The following is a 23,499-nucleotide window of genomic DNA, read 5'->3' as shown; positions in this document are numbered from 1 at the left end:
TAATAATAGAATCTTATGCAATTAGACCTGAAAACGGAATCTCGGATAAGATTTCAACAATACCATGATCGAAAATAACTGGCATTTACGGTTTCAATATTCTGAAGCAAAACAACTCAAGGTATATCGCCTTTTCGCTAACCATTTACGCCGGGCATTATCTTTTAACAAAAGTACGGAATATGTAAAAATCATAATTGTTTTAAAATTGTATGTTAAGTTAAATCAACAAATAAATTTTCGTATGTTATTAATTGAAGATTAATTGTTCTTGTAATTAAAAATTTAATTTATGAAATTAATATTCATAATCGTTATATATATAAAGTGTACAGTGTTAAACATATCACGACGACAAACACATATTGTTTTGCATGTAATGCATATTTATATTGCAGAAAAGTATTGTTAATTTGTTCAGATCTGCATATAATGCGAAATAAATTATCATTTGTAGACATTGACAAGTCCTTCAGATCTACACAAACCTTAACGAAGAAGTATCAGATGCACTTGGGATTTTGTATTGAGTCTATTATTTTATTAGCCATGAATATGATCTTTTAATTAATAAAAATACAATTCATATTTACAAGTAATATTTACAATTAATATTTACAAGTGCGAACATAAAAGATGAGTATGCAATATATATTGAAAACTGTCCATTATGAAAAATATTATCCGGTCTAAGCACGCAGTGCCGAAAAATTGTCGATTTTTACTTAATGAACAGCTTGCGGCTTATTTTACTTAAAACATTTAGAGCGTATTGCCAGAATCGTGCTTTTCGCGTGTTATTGGAGAGAATTCCGTCCAATATTGAATTAAGGGTGCAGTTATGACAATTGGATGACGTCAGAGAAATGTTTTAATAATATGGAGTGATAAAACAGATTTTTCAGATAAGACGGTGGAATAAATGGATTTACCAATTGTGTTACACAAAATATGAGGATTTACTGTTCACTTTTGTGAAATTTGAACGCAATGGTATATTAAATTTTAGGAATTACCGACAGCTGTTGTAAAATAGTTCTATTCACCCCCTGTCAGATATAATTACCTTTATTATAGTCTGTCCTTTACTTACGCTGAAACGTGTAATTGTTTACTTAACCGAGATAATGGGTTAAACATCATTAGAAAGTACAGATGAAATAAGCTTATCGCACACAAGTATTTAGGAACACAAATATTTAATAAAATTTAATGAAATTGAGAGTTGGTAGACTTCAAACCCGAGTCCTATTTCAAGTATTTATTCTTTAAAATTTAAACTTCTTCTCAATGATACTGTTCGGATAATATACGATTTGTACACTTAACTACTTCGAAACGAAACGACAGCACTTGCACTGATTGACGTGTCGATAAAAAGCATTCGTGGTCATATACTAGCATGTTGTTGTTCAAAATATTATAACATTATTTAATTTTAATGTGTATGCCCCGAATTGAGAGAGAATGGTGGAAAGCATACAGAGTTTCACTTGTCCGGACGTCTTTTCGTTCGTACGCTTAACTACAAAGTTGAATTGCTGCTTCGTGGATGAAACTTGACACTTGTGTAACACATTTTGTAAATTCGAGCATCTCATATTTGTCTTCAGATATTTTCAACAAAAGCAGAGCAAGTGCCATTTCTTGCGAGAACATATCTGTTTATTTGTATCACACGTAACTCAAATTATGACGAGGCTGAAGTTCAAAAACTTTGACCATATATAAATCAGCATTTCAACTAGCATATCTTGGTATTTTAGTTAATTCTTTTTACGTAAGTTGAGTTTTGAAACCACAGTTGAATGTGGAGGACAACGTGTCTTAGGGACACTTGTCTTGACACAAACTAGAGCATCTCATAGGTTGATAAGAGCTATTCATTCTTTAAAGTGCATTAATATAAAGACGATCCAAACTGCTCTTTTAGGTTTTAAGTTAGTGTATCAAAAAAATAAAAGGTCATTCAACCTTACATTTTTTCAAGTTTTTGGTATGCAGCCAACGAGATCATCACGAAATGTATATGACAGACAAAAATACAAATCAAAAGCAACATATTTTTAAAATAGAAATGCAGATTGATTCACAGTTGTTTACAAGTGTGCGTTACACAAGTATGATCAATAAGACCAGCCTAAAACCCTCTTAAGTCAATCGTTGTTTTAAATTATTTATTTTCAGGCATTGCATTTACAGCATTGATATGTTAAACATGTAAGTACATATAACGCTAAGATACTGTAAATATAAATTATAATAAATGAAGTAAAGCATTATGGATGGCACGCGTGATACACAAATAATGATGACGCTTGAAATGAATCATTAATTAAATGAATTAACATGAAACGTTTAGTGAAACCCGAAAGGACACAAACATATACAAGAAAAAATATATTTAGTTTAAATATATACATAGTTTTCTTCCGTTTTATCGGAATTGTACAGTGCAGAATAACATTGCAAAATTAGTTAATGTACGTGTATGTTTGTCAGTTTTACCCTAACAGCTTACGATTATCACTTCGATTATTTTTTGTATTTAAAATATTACTCAATATCAACAATTGGTAGACATTTGCTTTGAAATATAAAAAAAATTCCCAATAATAAAATAAAATTGACACCGTTTGAGCAGTTCCTTCTGTTGATAAAAATATTACCAAGAAAATTTGAAATCAATTGAAATGCTGAGTTGAGTTTCTATAAATGTTTCAATGTTGGTCAAAAATGAAAACACTGTGAAACTTCAGAAACAAATGAATATATATTTAAACAGACTTTGAACATAAATCACAGAGACTAGATTCTACTTTGTAAAAGGATTTTCGTCGTTGATGTTCATCAGATATTTAAACGGAAACGTTCTTAAGGAGTAATCGATTGTTATTTCAATATAATTAGTAGAAATTAATTTCCAATGCAACTGTTTATCAAACAGAATTACCCATGTTTGTTTTTGTTTGTTGTTGTGTATGCCCCCGATAGGGTGGCATATAGCAGTTGAACTGTCCGTCAGTCCGTCAGTCAGTCCGTCCGTCCGTCCGTCCGTCCGTCCGAAAACTTTCGCATTGGTCATAACTTTTGCAATATTGAAGATAGCAACTTGATATTTGCCATGCATGTGTATCTCATGAAGCTGCACATTTTGAGTGGTAAAGGTCAAGGTCATCATTTAAGGTCAAAAGTCAAAAAAATACAATCCAAAGGAAGTAATAAGCTTTAAAAGGGAGATAATTTCTACACCTGCCAAATGGTATATTAAAATTTTATTTCAAAGCGGCGCAATAAGGGGCATTTTGTTTCTGACAAACACATCACTTATTTATATTTGTATTCTCTACTAAGAGTTCATTTATAAATTTGCATATTCTTGTTTTCGGGGTTATTTAACTAATTATGTAAATGTGTTGAACGTATGACATTTCTTAATCGTCAGTTTTTTTCTTTCCAACATTTTGGTATACAACCAACAAACGTATGGTACTTTGAGAAATCAGAACCAGGCAAATCATATAATTCTTGTAGTTCTGTAATTTTTTGAAATTGTTCCAGAGAATATCTTTCCCAATGAATGTCTTATTTTCTTTGTAGTTTACGCTGAACCATCCTTTTAGCCATTCAGAAAGAAATTGTGATTTCAATTTCAAAGAGTTAAACTTTGATGATTTAAGGTTGCATTTAAAGATAGAGAGATTGCCATTATTTTCAAGCATGTCAATGTTAATTCTTGTCCATTTTGTAGTTGGTTGATATAAAATTATTATCACCTAGCTTGACTTTAGCCCGACTATAAAATTATATAGATTGATAATTTTGAGTACTCCACCCCCCATTTGTGTAGCTTAGACCAATTGTTTTTTCAAGATTTTATCTGGTTTATAATCTTACATAAATCAAATTAGTGATTTCTTTATATCTTTTATAATTTCATCGTCCGATTTGTTTAGAACTGTTAGCGGATATATAAGTTTAGGAAAAGCGAATATGTTCGGCTCTGTAATTTTTCCCATTAAACTTAGTTTCCATTTTTTGCCATTTTGCGAGACAATTTTAACACTCTTTAATTTTTGGTTTGTTACTCGATAATATCATATTCATAAATGTTTTTCCTAATGCTTTAGCAGTTTCCGATGTCCAAAAAACTGTTTTGTTTACAGAAAATAATTTTTGAAAATTTCATAAGTCTTATGCGAATAAAAGTGCATTTATTTATTTTTTAATCTCAGGCTTGATATTTTTTATTAACTGTCAAGGGTTACAATAAGTGTCTAAAATTATAATCTGGATTCACCCAGTAGACTATATGCATCATCTGCGAATAGCGATTGTTTAATATCTGTATTTTACCCCGTTATACCTAAGGTATTTTTATTTGTGTTTATATCAATTTCCAATAGTTCTATGTATTTAATAAATATGTACGGAGAAAGCGGGCAGCCTTGTCTTACACCTTTTTGTATGCTAAAATATTCAAAAAAGAGTCAATTGTTTGTGTGCATGACTAAGAATCTTTGTTAAACTAATTAATTCAATTAATTATTGCGAAGTTTAAACCAAATTTGACTAAACTGTCCTTCGTGAAAGCTTGATCAAGATTGTTGAAAGCCTTTTTAAAATCAGAGAAAAGAATTAGCCCATTTTTATTGTACACAAAGCCGGTCTTTGATGTGGCTATAATGGTTGGTAGGTCTTTTTAATTTTCTATTTGCAACTGATTTTGCAATCACAATTTAGATATTATTTAAAGTAAATAGATCTTTGTCTCCTTTTTGAAGTAGAGATATGATACTTTGCTTTTAATTGTCCGAATAATTTAAAGAATTTACAAGGTATTCCTTTATATCTCTTCAAACATTTTATAGAAATCCGCATTTATACCATCGGAACCCGGGCTTTTGTTGTTTTTCATATCTTTTAAGGCTTCATTCGTACCCTGTAAGATGTTGTATAGTATCCGTTTAATTGATACTATTTCATTGTTGTTCAAAGAATCGGAATTGCTGCTCTTATCGTATTATCGTTTTTTATTGATAAAATACAATTCTCTATGGATTTTCTTCTATATTCTTTTCGTCAATTTGTATTTGTTTCATTGATTTATTTTCAGAATTATACTTTTTCCAAATAAGCGAAATACTTTGTAATTTTTCGGCTAATTAAATCCATTCTGCTTTACTCCTTAACATATACACTTTTATTTTATAGTTATAAAACTAATGTTATAATTGTGTTGCATTATTTTATTAGTTTTTAATTAAATTATCGTTGGAATTAGATATCAACTGATGTGCAATATTTCTAATATTTTGAAGTAGCTCATATTCTTGTTTATTGCTTATTTTATTTATAAGGCTTGAATATTTGATAGTTGCATACAATATTCTTCCTTTAATTCATTCCCGTAATGTGTTTGTGTGAGCTTCTTGGTCAAATTTAACAACTTAATTTTTGGCAATTTTTTTTGACTGATATTTAGTATCTAGTAATAACAAATTGTTTATTTTAAAATACCCGGGACCTCTTTCTTGCTTGCTAGTTTTTAATATCATTTTAACAATTTAATGATAAGAACGATAACCTTAGTGTATTTGGCAGTCAATTACGGAATTTAATATGTTGTTAGAGATTAACAAATAATCCAATCTGCAAAATATTGGTGGGTGCGTGTTAAAATGCAATTTATAAACCTTTGCAGTTAGATTTGTGTTCTGAATATATCATTTCATATCAGATCATATTGTTTTATGAGGTTATTTATTTTATTTGAAATTGTATGGTTAGAATTATCCCTTCCTTTTTATTTTTCACAGCTATAGTCTAATACGGCATTAAAGTCACCTTCAATTATTATTGTTTCGTCTTCATAGTTTTAAATAATATTCTCTAATGTGTTATATAAATTGACGTCATTATTTTTTGGTGCATATAGATTAATCAAAATAACGTTGCTATCTGATATATGTAGTGTTATAAATTACATTATTCCAGCGCTGAGTTAGTCATATTTAATACTATTACACTTACATGATTTATTAATAATAATTCGACGCCATTGTTATTGAAGCTTTCGCCACTTAAAAAATGTTGCCCGGTCCAAGAAGCTCCCAAATTAATATTATCATTCTTGGTATTATAGTGAATTTCTTGTAATAAAACTTACTTCTCAAACTTGTTTTTGAAAAGTTAATCAAACATGTATGGCTACAGTGGCCTTTTTCATACATGGGCTACTTTATATGACTTAATTCTGTGTACACTTTTTATTTGTTCTTCCTCGATTCATATCATAAATGACGTAATTATTGACATTTGACGGATCGTAATAATAAATAATTCATAATAAAAACCTAAAGACAAAGAATGTATGTTTTCAACTTTTAACATCGGCTGCATATACATGTAAAAAAGAATACCCGAGTACATCCTTATAAAGACGAAAATTCAGCCCCCCCCCCCAAAAAAAAAATAAATTAATTAATTATTCTCTGTTACGATAAGCCGTAATTTATAGACGGGTTCAACGATTCATTTGATCGTTTTGCCGTTTGTTTTCAAACAATAAGACCACTCTATAATTGAATTCGAATGTTGTAACCAATAACTATATTGAATCTTATATATAATATTTCATTTGAACTTTGAGATTGTGAGTTTGATTGCTGTTGTTTTTGTAGAATACGCGCTTTGAGAAATTGCAGTATAATAAGATGATTGTGAAGTCCGCAGCTTAGCGGAAAACTGTATTTGTAAGAGCAGTAGCAGCAAGACGCATGGGCCTATACTTACATCATATAATGTATTTATATTGGAATTTCACTTTTAATATTGAACAATATTTCAAACACCATTTATCCAAAAAACAACAAGGTACTCAAACTGTTTCCGGGTCATGATTCTTTACGTATAAGGATGTTCTGAAAATTGCCGTGAATTTGTATTCACATCTAGAATTTAAATTTGTTTGTAATGTGTAGGTGATGTGAAATTAGTTCTTTTTTATTATTCCATTATGCAATATATAGTTAAGTCTACCATGTTTTATCACTTACATAGCATCTACCCATTTTGAATAACAAAAGAGTATTTGTATTACATCACCGAGAAATGTTTGTTCTTTAAACGCTTCGAAACTAAGTCTTAAAGTCACTATAACGCTCAAAATCAACGAAAATTTCGTTAAGTATTTCGTAAAATAAAGTTAACACCTTAACAATCAGTGTTCCTTATAGCAATAGCCAAAATTTCAACGATAGATGTGGTATGATTACTAAGATTTTTGTAGATAAAAAATGCTCGTTTTTATTTATTTGTGGCCACAATTAAATCCGGGTGTGTAGAAATACCGAAATCCCCGTAATTACCGAAATCCCCCGAAATCCCCAATAATATTTATTATTTATCAAAATACTGCGGATATTAAGATAGAATATTGCAAAATACAATCTATTCACTGATGAAAAATTGTTTTTATCCATGTTTGGTAGTGAAAAACTAAAATATATACATTATTATTGGGATTCCGAGTATGAATCCATAGTGCATGTTTTCACCAGCACGATCAGGTACAGAAATCCCCGCTGTAAATATTGTTGTTTAGTTTGTGTCTGTACCTCTTCTTTCTAATATCAAACAGCCACCCAGATGATTTTTTGACACTTGACGAGCTTTACAGCGGGGATTTCGTGTACATTCCAAGGAGTTTCCATTTGGGCGGACGGTCAGACGGGCGTACGGAGTGACAGCGACCTGACTTTTGGCAACTGGTGAAAAAGAACAGGCCGTGGAAAATCCATAGTTTTCTTCTTTGTAAAGAAAGCGGGAATCAAAATGTAGTTGGATTTGGGCAATTAACGGACGAATGGACTTCCACAAGGACAACCATTACGGACGGAGGGTACACCTATAGCCCCATCCGGTTAATGATCTACGGGTCTTATAATGCGGTAAACGCTGTCTACCTTGACTTCACTTATGAAAAATAGCTTTTATCATAAACAAGTATGTTACTATAAATAGGCTTCTGAAACGCATTACATATGCTTGCAGTGTAAAACAGAGTTATAATATTTCATTGCGATGTGCGTATTTTTTTTTAATATGGACTTCCAGCAGTAAGAGTCTTTTAATCGTCAGGCTATCTATAAACACGTGCTTCTCGCTTCCTTTTTTTCAAATTCGTTTTATTTTAGCCGAGCGCATTTATCAAATGTCTTGACAACATGCACGTGGAGATAAGTGCAATAACGCATGCCTTTGCAATACTGTAACCCTCGCGGATTGGTTGATAAATCTTTGTTCATACACGCATTCACTTTAGCAAATAAATTGAGCAGTTTGTATTGTGTACGTATAGAACTATTATTTTGTGGGCAACCAGTGTTGAAAATATTTTCAAGTTGTTGGTTGTATTTGTGCGATGCCGCATTGGATTCTGGTGGTTACTGGAATTATCATCGCTTGCAGTAATATTACTTGGTCCAAACCAAACGATGACCTAATGGTAAGAACACAGTGAAACGATGGAACCAGGTCGTTAATTTCAATACATTATTCCCTATTTTGGTAACAAATACATGTAAAGGCATAATGAAAATCTATGAAACAGTTATCAAATATTAATTAATCTCTAATTTAAAAGGGACCTTTTCACATATTATTGCATGTATTAATGTTTGTCATTAAATGCTTTATATTGATTAACGTAAACAATTGATCTAAAAAGCACCAGTAAAATAAAAATTACAGAAAGAAAAAAGTAACCCTCAACTGGACTCGAACCACTGACTCCTGAAGTAAAAGTCTAAATACTTTATATAAGCAATCCTCGTAGTATCACCAAATATAACGACAGCAAAAGAAACTCTCAGAATTATTCAATCGTTTTGCGTTGCGACGCTTTATAATTGTCAGGTTTTTAAACCGTCAAAAGATGCCTATAATGGATATTTAAGAGCATGTTAATTGTTCAGTATTTCTGTTTCCTAACCAATATCATAACTACATCGAAAATTTGCGATTCTGAAAAAAAATATTAATTCTGTCAGTTTACCAAAACGTGAAAAGGTTCCTTTAAAGAAAAAACTTAGAAACTATATCAAGAGTTGAAACAATAATTGTAATTTCATCGAGACTCAAAGCATATAATATATTATTATAAGGCGGATATGGATGATTATTAACTCGCGATTTAAATGACTATTTCGTTCGACGTATTAACGTTGGATAACATGCTAACTTGATCTGTTATAGTACTATTAGCGCATGAATCAGACATGTATAAATACAAAGATAAATTGTATATATATTTACAATATTGTTCGCGAACGAATACGAGTCAGTAGTTCGGCATGGCTTCTACACTCCAGTTCTAAGATCGGGACCTGAGTGTTATGTTGTTTTAACATTAAATTGCAATAGTTTTATCAAATATGTATCCATATATTGCTGATATCATGTCATGACGAACTAGATGTATAATAAAGACAATGCTGTAGTTATAAGGTTGCCAGTAGTTTCACTCCTAATAATCAGTGGAGTTGCGTTATTTCAATAAATATACTGACGACATGCTATCGTAAGGTTCTCTGAGAATACATGCCACTTAGCTAAGATTATTTTATAAGAAAACGTCATCATTTCGTACTAAAACAATATTGCCTGTAAGTGCACAACAGGTTTTAATCGTAAATGAGTTCTCCTATATTCAATAAGTAGGCTGTCATCTCCTTATAAACATAATTTGAACATACCTATTCGATGTACCGGTATATCTTGTTTAGTTGTTACAGTTATGCATAAAATCATTAATCATCATCATTAAGTTATTTAAAACAAAGTAAGAAATGACAAATGTCATGTGCATATGTCGTTTACTTTAGTAATGTGTCTTATTGTCAGTTATGAAACATACAGTATCTCATACTGATATGGGCCGTGCTCTGTGAAAAGGGGGAACACAGTCAGCACAGGCTTATCAGGGACAACACTTTCCGCTTTATGCTATTTTCTGTTTGAAGAAAGTCTCTTCTTAGCAAAAATCTAGTTAAGGCCCAGTGTCGTCCCTGATTAGCCTGTGCGGACTGCAATGGCTAATCTGGGATGACACTTTACTCACATGCATTAAATACCTTTTTACAGACACGGCCCATATATAATTTTCACATGTCGGTGCAAATTCTTTTTCACTTTGCTTATATTCATAGCGAAATTCAACGTGCTATGGGCGTCGATGCTCTCTTGACAGCATGTGCTCTGCATCCATTATTGAACCGGACGTGTGTGTTTGCCAAAGGGTATGGACATTGGACACAGTTCGTCTTATTCTGTATTATGAATGTTGTATACGCTGAAGCTATTTTGATTTCAAAATTAATTAATAATAATTTTACGTTTCACTCTCTTAAATAACAATTAATTATAAAACTATTAAGGTGAATGGACAGTATGCCATCGTTTATTCTGAAAAAAATACAAATGTGAAATAATAGAGACTTCATACACATTTGTATGCTTCTATTTGAGTTCTCATTAAACATATTATTCTAGAAACATTATCAATTCCATATATATATTATAATTATAATTTCGATCACTTTATTGATAAAAAATAATAATTTCATTTAAAACTAAGTTCGTATAATACAGACTTTGCACCGCTTTAAACGATGTATTCAATTGATTTTGAAGGGACGCATTTTTGCGGACAACAGCAATGAAACCTGTGTTGACCTTGATGAATGTGGACAACACTTTCACGATCCGTGCGGCCACAGAGGCGTTTGCATGAACACTGTGGGTAGTTACAGGTAGGCATTCAACCTGACTTAAATCATTAAATGTGTATGTAAAGTTCTAACATGACTCAAAGAGAAAGAAGAAAATCAAGTGTGGGGTATTTTTGAAAAATAAAAATGGCGGAGCCTATTGTTTTGAAAATATTTCTGGAGAATACCGAAAACTCATGTATTAATGTATTCAATAATTGCGTTATTTTGTGATTGGAGTATTGTGTTATTTATTGGTTTGAGAATAGCGTTATCCAGTGATGCAAGTATCGCGTTATTTAGTGATATGAGTATCCCGTTATTTAGCGATGTGAGTATCGCGTTATCTAGTGATGCGAGTATCGCATTATTTAGTGATGCGAGTATTGCGTTATTAAGAGATGCGAGTATCCCATTATTTAAGGGTTTGAGGATTGAGTTCTTTAGTGATTGGAGGATTGCGTTTTATGTGATTGAAGTGTTTAAGTTGTTTTGTTTGAAATATGTTTATTTGAAATTAACTAACATGTCTTGTTTGCATTTCAGGTATGACAGATGCGATAATCTTATTTAAGATATGTCTCGTTATTTATATTATGTATAGCACAACTTGTCGTATGCGACGCAGAAATGCAATGCCGACCACGGTTAGCCCAGCCTGTATTTATCTAATTGTATCACGAAGTAGCATTTTTCGGAAATCCATATGCATTGTACCATGGCAGTAGTGAACGGCAGGTTAAAAGTAATATGTAAACATGCAATTTTTATGCTCAATTGTTTCAGGTGCGCATGCCTTCAAGGTTGGAAAAGTGATGAACACTGTTCAACGAATGTTTCCACTCCTGCACTGTGCATGCCGGGATACAGAGGCGAGAAATGTAGCGTCAGTGACTGTGGTGAATACGGTTACGGGAAACCTATTGGAGACAGTGAGGAGTATATGTGAGGATATATGTGAAACCATCCCCTAATTTAATAGATTGCCGATACTTAAGACATTAGGGCATTAAAATGCGTAATATACGATTCGCGTGTCACGCTTATGTTTTCGTGTTTTCATTATAGGTATGCATATGTGCATTTGATTTAATCGTTTTAAACGTACGTTGGTTTGTGATAAATGCTGGGGTAAGTCAACTGTTTGGCTAGCCTTCAAACCGGTTTAAACCCACAATACTATGATATGATCGTTTAATGGCGGTGTTTCCAGTTTTAATAACTTTATATTGATAGTTAGTGTGCTATTATGCAAGTGTTGGATAAAAGCCAGAATTTCTATCATGATACAGTTTCTGGAAATTCATTGTTTGCTATATTGAAAAGTGTTAACACCTCCATAATTATGCGTGCTGTTTTCATTTCAGCTGTGTTTGCAAAGAAGGCTGGACGCATGTCACAGAAAAAGGCGCATGTAACGTCGATGTCAACGAATGTAACGAGACGCCGTGGATCTGCGAGAACGGGGCCACCTGTGAGAACTTAAATGGTAAATTCGCAAAATATATAACACTTCTATTTGAACATTCTATTACAAGTACACTGTATCTCAAAGGTTAGAAAACTCCAAAACCTGCCTTATTCATAATACACATCAACTAGCCTAAGGTTTATCTAATCGCAAACATGCACAGTATTTTCAGCATAGCTGTTTAACCCAGTTTTTCACCTTGGCTGACCTTTGCTAGCGCTGAATAAAATTTGAATAAATTTCCCGCCAGAAAGCCATGAACTATGTTCGCAATAGAAAACGCGTAATCTAAAACATTTATCACATTTACATAATTCAATTGACTTTTATTATGGGAACTATAGGGTATGACACGGGATACACCAATGCGTTTCGCAACGATGTTAATTGAGTTTTCAGCATGAAACAATTTTATCTCTAATAGAAAAGCCTTGCGTGATACAACAATTTCGCACTCAACCCTCGGCATCAATACAGTTTGTTTGTGCCCCTTTATGTTGAGAAGATTGTCTGCGCCAGAGTGTTTGTACTATAAGGCTTTGTTCCCATATTTAGTAACTGCTCACATATTGAATTATGTGAACGTGTATATTTTACATCGTTTAAGTATTGTCGTTCGCTATCAGGAAATTCGTTTTGACCAAAATAGTTTTAATTGTTTTCAAAATTTGCCGTGAAACATGTAAAAGTATTAAGTTTTAAACAACCCGTCATTCCAGCAGTTGACTCGTGACCTCACTAAATGAATTGCATTACATCTCGCAAGGTATCAAGGTTCAGTTCGCGGTAAGTAAAAGATGCGTTATATTATAGTTCTCGCGTAAACTCGGTGAACTTGAATTTTATTTTGAAAAGACATATCTTAAATGAAGATATTCGGCGATATTGTTATGATATATCAATATAAGATTCTTAGCGTCTTTGCAAGAGTTCCTTGATAAGTACCAATTTTTATGAATATAATAAGACTTATTCAACCATATTTACCAATTTATCAAGCATTACCGCGAAAATTCTCAATACTATCAATAATCGAATCAAATAACAATGTCCGGTACACCACTAAAACAGGTTCGTTCGAAGAACGCGCGTATAAATATTTGAAATATACATGGATGATTAGCGTGCGGTCGGTGGTTTTCATTTAATTTAAACAAATTTATAGATATATCAATAATATCTTATAATGCGAAATAAGCTACAAAATCTGGCGCAACATCACGCAATTGATTCGCGCGTGAGGCAGCAAAGAACTGCGCAGTAAAAGGCATTCGCTTTCTCTGAAATATAGAGAATAATAGGTTGGTGACATGGATGGAGAATGGTTATCTGGCAAGTCGGAGGAAGTTATCGGGTGAGCCTAAGGCGAACCCGATAAGATCCTCCGACGAGCCAGATAACCATTCTCCATCCACGTCACCAACCTATTATTCTATTTATCCTGTCACATTCGTTGAAATGTTTCTAAAATATCTAGTTTTCGAGTATTTTGTGTTTAAATATTTAATATGGGAAAAAACACGCGCGAAAAAAAAAATTTTTACGTCACGTCATGCAAAACGCTTAGGCTAGCTTCCATCTTGTTAAACAACACAGAAATCGAGTCAATCGTTATTAATTCAATACACTAAGACTAAATTATGCTGTTAAAATAATAATGTTTAAACAAACAGTGCTTTACATGTATTGTGTTGTTTTTTTAATTGAAAACAAGTATATTTTATGAATAGAAAATAGTACATGCGTGCGCATGCGCGGAGAGCAACTGACGGATATTCGATGTCACTTGGTCATCTAGCCTAATATCTTTTGGGATATTAGGTTACCTGGTTATCGGGCTGATTTAAAGGCATGTGACAGGATAAAACTCTTTATCCTGCCTCTATTGCAAACATCGACCTAATAAAGCAGGGTCGGATAAACTAGTTGATCTCAGGCAGTACCTCACGTGACCGCGATCTAACCGTTAGTATGTATTCCTAAGCACCGATTAACATGTTCTAATATTTGACCTTTGAAATTTATTGCTAAAACTTGCCCTATTTACTTTTTCTAAGCCTCACGGATAAACTTTCTCCATCTCGGCACCAACCATGTATTCTCTATTTATCTTTCACCAACCACAATCAACGCTGTATATCTTTTTTAAAGCTATGTCTTGTCTGTGTTGTTTTCAAACAATACTCTGTAATAAAAGTAATGCATGAACTGCTAAGTTATAGGAATGTATGACCTCTCCAAAATGCTACCTTTGGCGTTTTAGTCAACCATAAAATGTGTTATATTTTCTAATATTTTTGTCATAACCGACTGCACAATCGATCATTTCAATGTTGATCTCCTGCATTGTTTCATCAGCGGTCAAGGGTCAACTTCACTATGACCACGTCGTGGTACAATTCTCTACATCAGTTGAGTGGTGGTCAAATAATGAAGGATTAACTAAGCCTTTAATCCACGTATCTAAATAAAATGAGTGTATCGTTGTAAGAGTTGAATTCACAGTATGAACTACGTTGTAATGCTTTGGCATAAGGATTTTATGAATAACGAAACTTCAAAAACACGATCAGGAGAGGAATTATTGTCACAGTTTGCTAGTCTTTAATTACAAAACACCAATGTTAAGAATATAATTCAAATTAAATATATGTCATCACACACAAAACAATTAACACTACTGTAAACAATGTCATTCAAATTACAGGTACCTACAGGTGTAACTGCCTCATAGGCTGGCGTGGAAACAACTGCACTTCGTATAACTGTACCGATCGCGGGTGCGCAAACAACGGTGTAAGCGTGGCGGGTGTCTGCAATTGTGTCGACGGCTGGATTGGACGGGACTGTTGCCAAAGGCCGACAACAACTTACAAGCCGACAAAAGCAAATGATGATAACGTAACTAAGGAAACGGATACATCAGGTATCAATAATTTAGGAACATTCTTTGTCCTATTTGTAGACTGACCTTGACTAAATAACAACACGTCGTACACACTTCGCTGTTTTTCCGCCTTGGTGTACTCACTAAATGTTTATTGTGTCATTCAAGTATTTTTTTTATTGCGTTAACAAATTAAAGACAGAAACAATATGAACATAATTAGAATAAAAAAATTAAAAATCATGTAAGTCTCGAATACATATAGGTTAATGTTTTTAGCACTAAAACCTGAACCAATCTTCCAAGCTCGCTTGTAAAGGTTTTCTAGTAAATACAACGTGAAACTTCAACTGCATCATTAGACGATAAACCTTAAACTTTCATGTGGTCCCTTTTTTTTATGACAAGAAACCTTCCTGAACAATACAACTCACAACAAGTGTAATAAACGTTACATTGCAAATCCAAAAACGAAGTCCGTAAGCCGGTCATATCACAGTCAGCAGTTCTTATACAACCCGCTACTTCTCTTTCATTCAGAATTGAGTCGCAGTCGTCAGCTGATGTACATTGCTGCCTCAGTCGCGGGTCTGCTACTGCTGGTGCTGTTGGTCATGATCGTCTGCGTTATAATCAAGACGAAACAGTAAGTATTGGTAGGTCTTGAAGGATTGCATCGACGTAACCTTTTGATAAGCCACGAATAGCTAGGACAATATTTTGAACCTGAGCTCATACTTACATACAATTGGGTTTTAACAGTCAACGTTACAAATACACACATGCTTGCACTGTTCGTATTATGATTATAGAAAGTATTGCAACATATCGGTTTTATTACGCTGCTAATATTAAAAATAAACTACACGGTATTGTGTTGTTTTAGTATTATTAACTTTAAATGTCAATCACGACTTCTTTTATCTATCGGATTATAACTGTACTTCTGTTAACCCATTTACGCCTAGCGTATAGAAAAAAAGGCCTTGGCAAACAGCGTAGACCCAGATGAGACGCCGCATGATGCGGCGTTTCATCAAGGTCCGCGCTGTTTGCTTAAAGGAATGTCTTTAAGAAATATTCTAAATATAGAATTAAATATACTAGACATCCCTAATTTTGGAAATAAATCCAATTTAGAAGGATGAGAGAGCCCATTAGGCATAAATGGGTTAATACTTCATATTGTAAACGTAGATCAGCAGCATATTCAATTTAGCCGTAGTTGTAACTCTTTAGGCTAAATGAGTGCAGTAAATCTAATTCATACAAATTCACGGTTCACACTTGACTAACACACCAATCACTCTTCCCTTTTGCCGTGCACTTTATTTGACGACTGCTCAAAGTAGATAACGACAACATTATAATACTATTTGTGTTTGAAACAAGGCACATGTAAGTAGCCCTGTTGTAGAAACGTGTTCATCAATTTATTCATAAATGCGTTGTTTGCGAATTTGCTTACTGATATTCAGATGCTATTACATTGTTTGCTAAAATAAACAATATGACAGAGATATTGTATCTTTTAAATATTAAAATGTAAAGACAACATGCAAAAAGTATGGATGGGGAGAAAAATTAGCTGTTAATTAAAAAAAAGCGTAACATTTACTTAATTAATTTCTTTGATATTTTGTACATAAACCTGGATATGACGTGATTAGTTGCCCAATATCCTGTTGCATATATTAGTTTATCTAAATGTTAACATAACCAAGTCAAAACATCCGCTTGATTTATTTGATTTGATACATGCATTGAAACAAATCAAAAGTGTTCCTGTTTCATCAAATGAATATTAACAAATTATTACCACAGGTCGAAACAGCAAACTCGAACATCCCCCGTTACTCGCCGTCACATCCGTGTTCATCCGAACAAATACAAAGACTCCAAAACACGGATTATCCAGGAACTGAGCCGACAGGATCCGAGGGCTTCGAGTTCCGAACACATTGATAACACACCGCAGAACCGAAATAATTTATATTATTTTTAACACAGTAGAAGGTTACTCAACTTAGTTGAATAATGTTTCTTGGAAAAAAATGTCATTAGAGTTTTAAATAAAACTTCGATTAATGAGAGAATTTTATACTTGTCGATTCTGTGTGCATGTTTTTTTTTCAATATAAGACATACAATGTATCCATGTATATGATCATAAAAAAGTGATACCATGTAGCAGCAATAATGTCCAAACATTTTATACAAGATATGCTAATATATACTTTTCTATATGTGGTTTCCTTTTGATAAAAACCATGTTAATATGTATTTTGTCTTTGGTTGTTTGTGATAGGTGTCTTTAACAAAAGAGAAACAACATAATAGTTTTGAATAAAGATGAGTTGCATAAAGTAAGTAGAAAGCATACTGGACTTGCTTATGGAAGTTTGCTGTGTTTCCATTTTTGTTCAAATATATGAAGTGTATTATTGTTTAGGACTCTTTCTTTTTCAATTTGAATCTTCAGTTTTAGTTTTAAATAATTGATAAAACAGTTCATTGTAGGTGTTTGTTTTCTGTATTTCATGCTGAATATAAAATATTTCATTAATATAATTATGCAATTTACAGCGTTATTAACCTGTTGTATTTTGAAGGTGTTTACCCCTAAACTGATGTCTTAGAGAGATAGTTTAACATTTAATTGTTGTTTCTCTAGAAAGGTTGTCAATTGATTCCATAGAGATTGAATATGTTTACACTCCAAGAAAAGGTGTTCTATTGTTTTAATGTGTTCACTACACATATCACATAGATTTGTGTTGGATATGTTGCACTTAAAAAGATATTTATTTGTAGCTGATGTATGATTCTCTTGATGTATTTATATTGAACATTTCTCAGTATGGTATCAGTAGTTGATTTATATGACACGACAAATATGTGTTTCCAATATAAAAAAAATTCTCCAAAAAGGTTTTGCCATTTAGTTTGAGCTTTAGAGATTTCGGCAGGGTTTTTAATTTGAAGTGTGTAAAAAATATATTTTTTTGCAATTATGTTTTCTACGAATGGTTTTTGAGTACATGGTGTGTTATGTGTAATGGTGACAGCTTTAAAATGTATGAGTATACTTTCGATCAGTGTGTAGAACATCAGGAAATTACTTGTAGGTATTCCGAATATGTAGCATAAGTTATCAAAAGGGTAGAAGTCGTTTATTCTGTAGACGTACAGTTGATCTACATATTTTATGTTTCGTTCGAACCAATGTTTATAGAAAAACGTTTTATTGTTGGTAGTTATGTCTTTATTGTTCCTTAGATTGATTTTACTGTTGATTTTTGTTTTTTTTTAAATTATGAGTAACTTTACACCATGCCGATAGAACATTCGATAGAAATATGTTTTTGGTTGAAATTTTGTCTTCGATATTATTGTCGATATTACATTCAAAAAGCAAGGAGTAACCATAATTTTTAAGAATATTCTGGTAGAATACTTTCCATTTACTCGAATGTGTATCGTTTAACCCAACTGCATTTGATTGCATTCAGAAATTAATCTATATCCGTTGTCTGATACATCCATATTCTACTGATTGAATTAATTGAGTTCGCTTAATTTTATCAGGTTTACCATCCAATATGAAATTAAATATTTCTGAGTTTATATCTTCAATAATATCATTTGGTGGGTTTGGGAGAACTGTTAGTGTATAAATTAATTTAGGGAGTGCAAACGTTTTCAACACGGTGGTTTTTCCGATTAGTGTAAGTTTACGATGCTGCCATGATTTTAAACATTTTTTTTTACTTTTTGTAATGTAGGCAATATGTTTTTTAGAATTGTTTCATGTTCATTGTTTGTAAAGGTTCTTCCTAACGTTGTAGCTTCATCTGATGTCCAGTTGAATTTCATTATTTTTTAAGATGAATATTACTTTGTTAAAAGTTACATACTCGTATCACAGTGCATTTACTTTTGCTTAGTTTAAGACCCGATGCCATTCCAAAAAGATTTAGCGATTCCATAAGATTCTTGAATGAGTCACTACTGTCATTTAAAAAATAAGTTGCATCGTCAGCATATAGGGACTGTTTAATTTCTTCGTCAGGCTCTAGCGATATTTCCTTTATATGTTTATTTGATTGGATAAAGTGTGATAGATACTCGATGCAAATAATAAATAGCGAGGATGAAAGTGGACATCCTTGTCTTACCCCTCGTTCGATGTTAAAAATGTTTGAGAAAAAGACATTGTAAAAAATTATACTGTTAATATCGGTATAAAATAGTTTAACCCATTTAATTAGACGTTCACCGAACTTCATATATTCAGTGCAAGAGAACATAAACGAATGGTCTAGTGATCCGAAAGCCTTTTCGAAGTCAGCAAAGAAAATGAGGCAAGAATTGTTTGGTTGGTTGAAATAATTTATGCATTATTGTATCAGACGTACGTTTTCACCAATGTAATGTCCTTTAATGAAACCAGATTGAGATCTTGAAATGATTGATGGTAATTTTTTTTTATTATGTTTGATGTACTCTTAGTTGCAATTTTATAAGCATTGTTCAGTAGACTAATCGGGTGCCAGTTTGATAAGGATTCTAAGTTTTTTCCAGGTTTTTGAATGAGTGATATAATACTCTGTTTTTGTAGCGTAGTTAAGTTTTCGTTGTTAAATGAATAATTAAGTGAATTAATTAAATGTGCTTTAATATCATTCCAGAATAATTTATAAAATTCGTTTGTGATGCCATCAGATTCTGGACTTTTGTTATTTTGCGTTTCTTTTAGTGCTAATCCACATTCATATTCATTCAGTAATCCGTCGCACAGTAGTTTATCTTATTGATTTAAAGCATGATGTGTATTTTTAAAAAGGGTGTTATTTTCAACATGATTTCGTTTATAGAGAGTTTCGAAAAATAAACGTTGTTCTAGTATTTGAGTTCTGTTTGTTATATCTTCGCCATTAACTACTAATTTGTGTACAGTTTTTTTGTTCACTTGTGTTGTTTCTTATGTAGCTACACACGACAGACTTGTTGGATAGGCACACTTAAATGTTATTTTGATGGACATGCACCGACTGTAAGTTCTGGATAGCATATTTAAATACTTATATAAAAATTATATTTAACTTGTCGGACTTTTGTGTTCTTCTTACGTAAAGCGGTTGCGTAAGTAATAAATATATTTAATTGTGAACTTATGATTAATAATAATATTGTACATTATTACACATGGAAAACGTTAACACGAACATTAAGTCCTAAATGTTGTTTGTTTGAACTAAACCGACACCGAAATTAAGAATAAGTGCCGAACGTTACTCATGTTGTTTTTGCTTTTTAGGGGTATCTCGGTTTAGGTTTAGTATTTGATCATTTTTCCTATTTCCGACAACAGTCGTAAAAATACACAAAAACAAAGATATGTGACAAACATATCTAAAAGATTTCTGTTATATAATATCCTCATGATAATGGAATATAATTAATGTATAGTTATTAATGCTACTGAAAAGAAAAAGGTTAGTCGAACGACTTACATTTTGAGGTACTAGTCGAATCAAACGCAACAGCGCATCAAAGATAAGAAGATGTTCATATTCGAAGAAATAAACTTAGAAAATAGGGCTCAAGCCAACGCAAAGAAGAACAACAACGCAGTTTCAAGTGCAGTAGATAAAGAAGTCCGACAGAAAGAAAGGGAAAGGACAGCGAAACGCAACAACGCGCATGAATCCATTACAACGGTGGTAATAACTAAAAATATGATTTAAAAGAAGACGGCATTAAAACAACTCAATAAAGAGATACCACCATGTCCCGACAATAACACAAACGAAATGAGCATCAACCTAGGCAATAAAGTCCTCCAGAAGCTGTTGGACATCTTCAAAATTAACCGGTCGCAGGGCCAGGTTAATAAGTATGCAAGGATGATACATGTCCTTCTCGAACGATGGCTAACTGATCATGAACAATACTTCGTTCCAGTGTGAAGACCATCATACGTGAGTGAAGGTTATATTTGACAAAAACGTGACGGGAAATCAATACATATAGAGCGTAGTGGCAAAGGCCCGAAGAACGCTGAACATCTTGAGGATACTTGCGAAAACACCGTGGGGAACAACTCCTGCATTACGGTTGTGAAGTCCCGATCGCAGTAGTAAAAGAAAAAGAAGTTGTAGTAGTAGTAGTAGTAGTAGTAGTAGTAGTAGTAGTAGTAGTAGTAGTAGTAGTAGTAGTAGTAGTAGTAGTAGTAGTAGTAGTAGTAGTAGTAGTAGTAGTAGTAGTAGTAGTAGTAGTAGTAGTAGTAGTAGTAGTAGTAGTTGTTGTTGTTGTTGTTGTTGTTGTTGTAGAAGCAGCAACAGAAGCAGTAGTAGTATTTGGTCATGATCTCCTTTTAGGTCATATATTTACTGCCTACATGTAATTTATTCCACGAAATCGGTCGTATAACGTCGAAATATGCTACTTCAAGCGCACAATTCATTCGCTTATGCTTATTTCTGCTCTATAAGTGTTTCGATTATCATAATGCAGCTGTTGGTCGTTCTAAATACCACCAGAGCTATACGATGCTGCACGCATCACAGGTTTGTCTTTCTTCCAAGAAATTGACCGCTCTAAAATGACCATCAATCAATGTTTAGTGGACACAGCTACAAGGTTCTCATCTGTAGCTTCGACTTTAGGGCGACCGAAGTCTTACATGCTGATGTAAATAGTCAGCGATGAATACAATCACCTGTTTGTTAATTGATTTCGATTATTCATAGCCCATAAATGTCGCTACATATTGATCAATCTGAAACACAGGAAAATGTAGCCAGGTGTCAAAACCCCACGTGACTCACTGTCGCCCTCACCAAAAAACTGAATAGCTTGTTTGAATGATAAGTAAATAATATTGTATAGTTTCTTGTCTATCAACAGTCGCTATTCCAATCATCCGCGCTACAAAACATGCGTATGCGTAATCGTAATTATAGAATAAATGAGTCGCGTTCTGAGAAAACTGGGCTTAATGCATTTGCATAAAGTGTTATCCCAGCTTAGCCTGTGCAGTCCGCACAGGCTAAACAGTAACGACGCTTTCCGCTTTTATGGTGTATTTCGTTTAAAGGATGTCTCTTCTACACGAAATCCAGTTAAGGCGGAAAGTGTCCTCCCTGATAAGCCTGTGCGGACTGCACATGCTAATCTGGGATGACACTTCACGCACAAGCATTATGCCCAGATAGTCAGAACGCGACTCAAATAAGGCGCGTTATGTGAATATGGTGCGATATGCAATATGCTTCCTGCGTAGATCTAGACCAGTGTGCGTCATCGCGGACAGAGTTGCTCTAGACCAGACAATGCGGATGCGCGCGCATCTGGTCTTAATCTACGCTGACCATACATGACATAAGAGCCATGTTCGCATGACGCGGATTAAATGTGAAAGTAAACTCACAAAGTCCAATAGTTAAATTATTGAACAACACATTCTCGTAAAGATGACCAAACGCTGTCAACATCAAATCTTTATAATGAAAATATTTTCTAACAATCAACCATGCATACGAATTTGAAAAATGAGTCACTTTTTTACGTTATTAACCGAGCCGTGTTAATCTTTTCTGAACATTCAATGTTTCCTTCAGAATGGCTTTGCGTAACATAAACTTGTAAATCTATAAATATTTATTCGTAAGTGCACATTGGAAGGAGTTCGTTATTCTTCGTTTTAGTAACAGAAATATAGTTATTCATACACACAAATAAATTGTTTTACATTTACAATTTACTTACTGAGAATTTGTACGCTCTGATTGTTTCAATAATTCATGCAAATAACTCTTTAACACATGATAATAAACATTCGAATCGCATGTATTCAATTTTCAGTCATATGTGTCCATCATGTCCATCATGTACCTTCCATAGCCATGTATAGGCAAGAGATAGGTTATGGTTTGAATTATTCATCAGATCCTATGTCGCGTCATTCGTATGACGTTTTCATTGCGACTTTATTGCAGATTTGTGCACACGTTATGTGCTTTGTTCGCGATTAAACCATGAAGAAAACGGTAACATGATTTTATAGGGTCGTCGTTTAATCTGGGGGTCTTTTAACGATTTTGTTTTATATCAAGTCAGGATCCGAAAGACATGCCCCTCCATGCAGAGCGATATTAAAACACAATCTATGATACAAATTAAAACTAAATATTGCTAATTTCTAAACAAACGCCTACACATACAAGCAAAGTTGTTTTATTTATTAAAATAGTGTACAGTGATGTCATATTTACTGTGTAAATACGAACTAACATAATGCTTTATCTTGTCTTCATTTATGATGTGTTGTTCGTTAATGTTTGTGTTATGTTGCTGTTTTACGT

The 23,499-nt window shown here is 33.1% G+C and overlaps 1 protein-coding gene across 1 annotated transcript; it reads left to right on the top strand.

Annotated features, from left to right (window-relative positions):
* The first annotated feature begins 10,234 nt into the window (after positions 1-10,234).
* LOC127877062 (neurogenic locus notch homolog protein 1-like) lies at positions 10,235-12,976 on the top strand. The gene is made up of 5 exons (XM_052422661.1): positions 10,235-10,301; positions 10,696-10,814; positions 11,559-11,717; positions 12,140-12,246; positions 12,963-12,976. The coding sequence occupies exons 1-5, from the start codon at positions 10,254-10,256 to the stop codon at positions 12,974-12,976; spliced, it is 447 nt and encodes a 148-aa protein (XP_052278621.1). The 5' UTR covers positions 10,235-10,253.
* The last annotated feature ends 10,523 nt before the right edge of the window (positions 12,977-23,499 follow it).

The sequence above is a fragment of the Dreissena polymorpha genome, chromosome 4 (assembly GCF_020536995.1).
Source record: "Dreissena polymorpha isolate Duluth1 chromosome 4, UMN_Dpol_1.0, whole genome shotgun sequence".
Lineage (NCBI taxonomy): Eukaryota > Metazoa > Mollusca > Bivalvia > Myida > Dreissenidae > Dreissena > Dreissena polymorpha.
Note: the sequence above shows the minus strand (reverse complement) of the source record. Positions and strands in the feature narration are given on the sequence as shown.

Coding starts and splice junctions, on each gene's coding strand:
- LOC127877062 (XM_052422661.1), top strand. CDS start 10,254: ATGTGCTCTGCATCCATTATTGAACCGGACGTGTGTGTTTGCCAAAGG. Junction 10,302..10,695: donor ACGTGTGTGTTTGCCAAAGG/GTATGGACATTG, acceptor TTGATTTTGAAG/GGACGCATTTTTGCGGACAA. Junction 10,815..11,558: donor AACACTGTGGGTAGTTACAG/GTAGGCATTCAA, acceptor CAATTGTTTCAG/GTGCGCATGCCTTCAAGGTT.